The sequence below is a fragment of the Phoca vitulina genome, unplaced genomic scaffold, assembly GCF_004348235.1.
Source record: "Phoca vitulina isolate PV1807 unplaced genomic scaffold, GSC_HSeal_1.0 scaffold12, whole genome shotgun sequence".
NCBI lineage: Eukaryota > Metazoa > Chordata > Mammalia > Carnivora > Phocidae > Phoca > Phoca vitulina.
In genome coordinates this window covers 47,253,634-47,261,947 of record NW_022589715.1, presented here as the reverse complement: position 1 = coordinate 47,261,947, position 8,314 = coordinate 47,253,634, and the positions used below count along the sequence as shown (strand labels likewise).

General features: G+C 48.5%; 1 protein-coding gene across 2 annotated transcripts in view; it reads left to right on the top strand.

The window, feature by feature from the left end:
- Positions 1-8,314, top strand: part of PRKCE (protein kinase C epsilon) — a 482,371-nt gene that overhangs the window by 175,791 nt on the left and 298,266 nt on the right. For both annotated transcript variants that reach the window (XM_032411054.1, XM_032411055.1), the window contains exon 2: positions 4,645-4,708. In XM_032411054.1, coding sequence (XP_032266945.1) covers positions 4,645-4,708 — 64 coding nt within the window. The remainder of the gene's footprint in view (positions 1-4,644; positions 4,709-8,314) is intronic.

Here is an 8,314-nt window from a genome sequence, read left to right as displayed (position 1 = left end):
CCCCCCCCCCCCCCCCCCCCCCCCCCCCCCCCCCCGAGAGCTCTTGGTGGGGCAGGGAAGGTGCTGAAGGCATTGCCCTGCCTCCAGCTGGCCTGGCTGGGGAGCCAGTTGTTGTTCCTGAGAGGGAGCAGGAACACGCAGAGAGCTGGAGGCCTACGGGAAGGGGAGGCCTGGCACTGGATTGTCCCAGAAGGCTTCCCAAGCTGGGCAGGGCTTGAGACCAGAGCTCCGGCAGACTCCTCTGTCCCATGTGACCCAGGGAGCCCCGGGTGGGAATCCGGCTTAAAGCTCTCGGAGCTCCAGTTTTTCCGTCCGAAAAGTAGGGAACAATGCTGGCCTCACAGGAGATGAAATGAGCTAATGCCAACTAAGCACCGGGAACGGTGCGTGAGGCATGGCAGGCGTTTGGGCACTCTGCGGCCACCCTCCCCTTCTCCTTCCTCATGAGCACCTCATGAGCCTCTGAGGACCAGGGCTATCGCCTGTTGTGCCCCTGGGCTCCCCACGGGCTGTGCATGAAACCCTCACTGCAGTGCTTTATTTGATATTCCCAACTCTGTAAGGTCGTCCTGGAATAACATGGAATAATATCAACTTTGGGCAAGAAAATGCCTTTTTTTGTTGGGGGAAAAGCTTGACAGAGTGGAAGGAACATCAGACTAAGTAGCACATTTGAAGACTTGGCTTTTTAAAAACAATAGCACCAGCGGTTACTGAGGATTTTGTGCCAGGCACCATGCTGAGCACTTGACATGGATTATCTCATTTAACATCACCACAGCCCAAACATCACAGGCCCTGTTATTCGCTCTATTTCATGGAGAAGCATTCTGAGGCTCAGAGAAGGTAGTCGCTTGCTTCAGGCCACAGAGCCAGGAAGTTCACACATCACCACCACGTACCGAGTATCTCCTGAGGGCCAAGAGCTTTGTGTGGGAGTCTCATGGAATTTTTACAACAGCCCAGTTCACAGATGATGAGACTGAGGCCCCGGCTCAGGGAAGGTACATGATTGCCCGAGCGGGGATTCAGCCCTGGTCTGACTCCAAAGGCTGTGTTTGTCTTCCCCATTGTTCTACTGGCTTGCTCCTGGCCTAAGCTGGAGGGGCTAGCCAAAGGTGCTAGAGGTCTAAAGAAAACATAGTCAGAGATAATAGAGATTGTAGCTGGGAAGACTCATGAAGTAAATGTATGAGTTTCAAGGAGATTTGGAAAACAGGGTCGCATCTGGGAGAATTTGGAGGAACCCTGAGTGCAGGAGAAAGAGCTTAGAGCCAACCCTGGGAATGGCTGGGGTGGGAGGGGGGGTGGGGGGGAGGAGGCCTGCTTTTATGTAGTGCCAGGCGCCTGACGGTGATGGCAATGGACAGCTTGCAGGGGCTGTGCGGGCCTGGGCACCCACATTGCTTCCTTATCCGGGCCAGGTCATTGTGAGCCGAGTTTGAGATTCAATTAATTTGACCATGAAGTTACACCACACTCCACCACGTTTTGTACCTGATAACCCTCCAGTCATCTGCATAGAAGTCCGACCTCCCTACATGGATTCTCAGCGCCTCCTCACTGGGCTGGCTGGGGCCTCGCCAGCACTCTGTGGCCATCTGCCCAGGCTGCAAAGCTCTTTGTTGCTTTTGGCATGTTTAAAAGCTTAATTTCTCTTTTTCTGTTTGGAAATGCAGTTCATCGGCATTGAAGCAGCAGTGGGTGCTAAAATGGTTTCTGATTGCTATCTTGAACGTTTAATATCCTAATACATTTTATCGTCAATGACCTGTCTTGCCACAAGTTCTCACTCCCCTTTTGCAAAGAGAGGCAAGCCGCTTGCCTTCAAATAGGCCTCCCAGCCCATCTCATTCCTTTGCTCTCTCCCTCCCCGCTTTTCACAGATAGCATTGTACTTTGCCAATGAAGCCCGTAGTCGTGGGAAATCTCTGAGTTGGAGGATATGAGAAATTGTTTCATTTAGCCGGCAGGGTTTAATAGAGATGATCTAATCTCTAAAAGGCATACATTATTTAAATTCCATGCTCTCGGACAAGAGGACCCCTGATATTTGTGGCAGGGACAGGATTTTGGTTTGGCTCTGTTCAGTGGAGCTGACTGTTGGTTTTCCTGTTTGTAATTTAGTGCAGGGGCTGGGTTATGCTTGTGGCAGTGGGAGGGGGTGGGGGTTCCTAGGGGTGAGGGTGCTGGAGAACATTTTCTTTAGACAGAAACCTAAAATCACAGATTCTTGGGGCAGAGAGGATGGGGAGAGTCGTTGCATGGCATCACCAGTTTGCTATTGGGTTCCCATCTGGGTCCCAAGCTCAAGATTCCCAACTCAGGTGAGTGGCCCCTGTGGGGCAAGCTGAGAACTCTCTGCAGGGGCTCCTGGGTGACTCAGTCGGTTAAGCAGCTGACTCTTGATTTCGACTCAGGTCATGATCTCAGGGTCGTGAGATCGAGCCCTGTGTGGGGCTCCGTGGAACATGGAGCCTGCTTAGGATTCTCTCTCTCCCTCTTCCTCTATCCCTCCCCTCCCCTGTGCCCATGCATGCTCTCTCTCTCAAAAACAAAAAGAGTCTCTCTCTCCCTCCCTCCCTCCCTCCCTCTGCCCCTCCACCAAAGACCTCTGCATTCCCTCACTCCCTGCCCTGACAGACTGCCTGCAATATCACCAGGGGCCTCACCTGTCAGGCACTGAAAACCTCTGTTGACATAACTAAAATTTTGAGAGAAACCTTAAATATTCTCAACCACTAAAGACCGGGTCTGGAAATAAAGTGGGGCTCATGAATGTCTCAGGGAACCCGGACTGTGAGTGGCATGAAATGCTGGGGGAAGGACCTGGAGAATATCAGTCCCAAGGGAGTTTTTTTTTACCTCAGAGGGAGTATGTGGTGATCCTGGGAGAGCCACCTCTTGTTACCCTCCCACTTCATTTGAATGTCACCTTTGTACAGATCACATGCCCGCAGGCCTTCCTGGGGATGGGGCCTTGGCGGGGGCATATGACCCCAGAAGAGGCTCTCAGAGTTCCAAACGTAAAGTCTTTTCCCCTCCCCAAAGGTTTATTGAGTGTCTCCTGACTAACAGACAGTGAGGTGAGCGCTAGGTACACAAATGTGATTCTCATTGGCTCTGCCTAGCAGATGAGACAGACATATGGACAATGTATTCCAGTGTATTAGGAGCCAGGGTTCAGATATGCGTGTGTACCATAGAAGCGCAATTGAAGGGATAATTAATCCTGACTGGGAATATCTGGAACGGCTTCAGAGAGGAGGTGACCTCAACCTTGAATGAGAAGGAGGTGTTCACCAGACTGAACCTTTCTCAGTACTGCTTGCTGAATGAGTGCCTGCTCTTTGCTGGGGACGATGAAAACGGTAAGGAGGGGTGGGGGCTCCTGCCCCCAAGAAATTCACAGCTTGCTGGGGAGACAAGCCTGGCATGCATGAGCCAATTAAAGCTCTGCATAGACAGATGGAATTGTGGAGGCGAGGATAGGCCACCGGGGGTACTTGGTGATCCAGGGTTTCCAGAGTTACTACTCTCTCACGGAGCACACAGTTTCTGTAAGGATAATTCAGACCTTGCAAAGACGTCAGCTTTTCTGATCAGCCTGGTTCTGTATAGAAGTAGCTAGTTGGATTTGGAGGTGGGCTGGGAGGTGAGGGTGGGTGGAGAAGGTTGATGGTAAGAATTTAGTGGTGTTGGCTCACTCTTTACAACCCTGGTAGGATGTGGGGTTTGCAAAACGTGCCAACACACAACCTGAGGGCGGGCACCCCTCAGTGTCCCACGAGCACCATGCACATTCCCAGCCTTGGCGTATGGGCATATGCTGTTTCTTCCACCTCAGTTGACTCCCCTTTCTCGTCTTCATGAAGTCTTCCCAGACTGCTCTTCTACACTGATTTCCAACTCGACGGATACTTGATCCGTGATCCTCTGCTGCTCATCATTAAGCTGGGTTCAGCATTGTTCTCTGTTTTTTAATTCCCCCGTGAGATTGTAAACACCTTCCGAGTGTGAATAGTATTGTATGCTTTTCTTTCCTTCCCTGTGAGCAATTTGTGTAGTCTAGGGAACATGGGTTTCTTTAGACAGTCTTATCATTGAATCTTAGCATTGCCACTTACCCTACAGCTTTGAGCTCAGCTTCCTTATTGGGAGAATGGCGCAACCCGGGGTTTCTCAACGTTGACACTGTTGGCTTTCTGGGGCTGGATAATGCTTCGTTGTGGGGACCATCCTGTCTGCTGTAGGATGCTTAGCAGAATCTCTAGCTTCCACCCATGAGATGCTGGTGGCAGCCCTCCCTTTCCAGTCATGACAATCAAAAACATCTCTAGATAGTTTTGTGTCCCAAAGAGGTTCCCTGTGTCAAGCGTCTCCCATTCCAGGTTTCCTTGCAGTTGGGAACCACTGAGATGACACTATCTTTTGGGTCTGTATCAGACCTCCTCGTGCTGCATCCGGAACATTCCATAAACGCCCATTCTCCTGCATTCCTGGTCCCCCCCGGCACACTACAGGGGGATGAACTGGACGGAGCCGTGACTCTAGGTGTTAGCCATTTGGGGTGGAAAAGTCATGGAACTCTTGGGCTGCCCCCACAAGGCACTAACCGAGCCACTATCATTTTCTTCATTGCAGATTGATCTGGAGCCAGAAGGAAGAGTGTATGTGATCATTGATCTGTCGGGGTCGTCGGGTGAAGGTAGGAGAATGTGACCTCTCCTCACTGTTCTTTTCCATTGACCCTTTGTCTTCCCGTGTCTCCCTTCCCCCCTCGGCTGGGACATATTACAGCGACATTTAATTAATTGGCACACGTGAAAGGTTATTTTGAAGATGCTTACGCCTGTGTACTAAAAGGGACCAGCCATCTGTTAACTTTGGCGGAGCAGAGGGAAGATTTTTGACTTACCAAGTGAGGCCAGTAAAGCAGGCGTCCCTGCACGCTGGTGCACAAGGCAGGCTTCGGCGGAGCGGCACTCTCACCCCGGAGACTCGCGTGGGGGATGTGTGAGTGTCGTGGGAAGGAAGTAAAACCAGTTGGTCTAACGGTATTCAGAAATGACACAAATAAGCCGTCCAATTTCAGAATCTTATTTTTTAGAGCTTTTATAGTAGTGTTACTTCTTTTTACAGTTCCCCACGCAGGCAAAAGCCCTGCTTTTAGAGAGAAATAATGGGGTGAGGGAACGTCTGCTCCCCACTGGCCGATGAGACAGAGTGTAAATGGTGTCTGGTGGTCTTCCCTTTTTTCTTCTCCTTACATCCTCTTCTCTCGATCTCATCTTGGCACACTTACTCCCCTTAAAGGCTTGCCGGGTGATGAGGACTGAGCAGAGTGGAAGGGGATTCTGGATGGTAAAACCTTGTCCACACAGAACAGGGAGATGAGATGGTGGCAAACGTGGGCTCTAGGGAGGCTGGGAAGTAGGACGGAGATTTAGCGGGGACCATCTTTCTTCTCCTCTCTCTGTGAGCAGGAGGACAGAACAGTTGGCTTTAATGTCATGGTGGAAAAATGGGAAGACCGAGACTGGTTCCTCTTGGCAATGAGAAAAAAATGGGACTTAGGGGCTGTGGCAGTCTTTACGGTGAGACAGTCAGCTAGCTCCCTTAGCTCCTGGTTGGAAGACTGGGACCTTTTACTGCATCTCTTCAGAATGCTGGAGATCACAAGGACAGAGTCACACCACCACATGGTCTACTCTGCGTTAGGGATGAAGTTCTAGTTTACAGTTCAGTAATGAGAGGAGAGATTATGTCCACAAATTCGAAGGAGTGGGTCAAACCATGTGCTTGACCGGGTGCCCGATGATTTTCATTTGGCTAATTTATTACCCAATCTCAACAGGTGTTCAGAATAATTCAATAATTGCGTGTATATGGGGCTTATAATAGAATTCAATTCTCTTTGAATAGATCTCAATTATTTGGCATAGGTTTAAAACTTTAAACATCCTTCCAAAATTGGTCTCGTACATTTTCTTCTCTTTATTGCAATTACGTTTTGGCGTTTCTAGCTTTCCTTCTCTACCCTCAGCTCTGAGCAGCCCAGAATAGAATCTGTTGTAGAAGATTCGGGGATTTAGCAGTATTTAGTATGAAATATTTAAGATGTGCCAAAGGGCCTAAAGAATAATAAAATGAGCACTGCTGTACCCACCACCCTGATTAAGAAATAAAGCAACCATTAAGGTGAAAACTAGTGTGCAATTCCAGATTCACCAGACTTAGAAGTATTACAGTGGCCTCCTGATTGTAGATATTGGAGAAACATTCAATGAGCAAAATCAGTCCCCCTTTTTCCTTACATAATCTATATGCAACAGGATAATTAATTAAATATGCATTTCCTGTGCCAAGATGCTGGGCAACCAATAGGAAGGTTGGATTATTTTTTTTTTCCTTTGAAAAAATTAACAACTTGCAAAATCACAGCGGACAACCTTTTTTACATTAGAGAAAAAGGATGTGCACGAATGAATGAATAAATAAATCAGAAGCGATTGATTTTTTTTTCCTCCTTGCTGCTATGGCTTATTGCATGTGAATGGCCAAAGCAATTTTCACTGGGCTGAATTCTTAGTGTTTTGTTTTTTTTATCTCTTTCATCTAAAGAAAATAGGGTTTACTTCAGAAACGCTGAGACACGCCAGACTCTGTAAAGTGCTCGCATGTGTTACTCTGAAGAAAAGGAGAACTTTTTCTGCCCTTTTTGTCTTGCTCTTCCCGGATCCGGGATTCTTTCTCTGGATGGTGGGAAAGACTACCCAGCAGTCTCTTTGTAGGAGCTGATCTTGTTGCATTGTATTTGCGTTCAGTACATCTGTTTGCCCCGTCCTGCTGTTCAGACTTTGAGGGCTCCTGATCCAGAGATTTCTGGAAGGGTTGGGAGGGCGAGGAGAGGAGCAGAGGATGAGAGGCCGAGACAGTTGTTACTTAGACTGCACGAGAAGGATCCCGTGCAAAACCCGGTTGTCCCAGCTAGACTGTGGACATTCATAGATTCTTATCTAAGTCCCTTTCTTTAGTGAATATACCTAACTGTATTCTGCAAAAGGGTGCGAAGAGAGTTGGAATGAGTCAGGGCTGACGCATTCGCTCTATTATTCTGCCATCAGGTATCCCTACGGCTTGCCTATCTCAAATGCTCCAGTCCCATCAATGGGAAAAAAAGACATATATTTATAGAAATCGCACACACTTTACAGCACATGCAAACAGCGAGGAGCCCAGAGAAAGGTGGGTGAGGATCCAATTCCAGGATGGGCCAAAGGTTTCTTTTTCTTGCTAACGCACTGTAGGACGCCTTGGACGTTTGTGTCTGCTAGAGCTGGGGCTAATGTGATTTCTAGCTGTCTAATAAAATTCCACTGCTTGCTTGTCCTGTGCAGCTCACCATAATGGGATTTGACTGCTGTGTGCTTTAGCTAAACCAGGCAACCTAACCCCAGATGTAAGGGGTCAGGCCCGATGACAGCTAAGGCCGTTTCCGGTCATGCAGTTTTGATCTCTGGTCTAATCTGAATAGCGATCAGAGCTTGAGGCTGAGGGCTGGCTAATGTCTGTGGCAGGTCGAAGGGGTTGAAAGAAAAGGGCTCTTTTTGACAGGTACTACGTAGCCAGGCACCTTACCTACCTTATCGCAAATAGCAAACCTTCCTGGAATACTCGAGAGTGATCCTCCAGTCTTGGGTGCCTTTTATCACAAGCTTTTGTCCTAAGTAATAACCACGGGGCTTCCTGGTAAACGGGGCACTACAGGTTCACCAGATACTTAAGTCAGAGCATAATTAGCCCAGGTGACAGACGCATAAGCAGCAATGTAATTCTCCAGCGTGTCAGCTACTGTTTCCGGCTGTGCACATTAGTTAGCATTTCTTCCTTTGTTGGGGTGCAATTTGTACATTATTTCTATTCTTTTTAGTAACAGGACAATGCACCATTATTTGCAGGCTCCCAGAGGAGGGGCCACCAGGGTCTGACCCAGGGATTTCTAAGGCTGTTCTTTTCCTGCCTTCCATCCAGATCTAGTGTTCACCCAGGAGAGTTTTTCAGAGTCTGAACAACAACAGAGAGAACCAGAAGTGGGTCTCACTGATAATGTTTGGACTGCCAACCTGTGTCTCCAATAAAACGCAGAAGATACAAAAGTAATTTGAAGGATTTTTTGCAACGCAGATCACAAATAACGCAGTTAAATCAGGTTATAGAAGCAGAAGATAAAGAGCAGGGAGCAGGATCCACGCTGTCCCCTCTTTCTGCAGCCACATGCTGCAGACACATCACACCATTCAGTCTCCTCCCT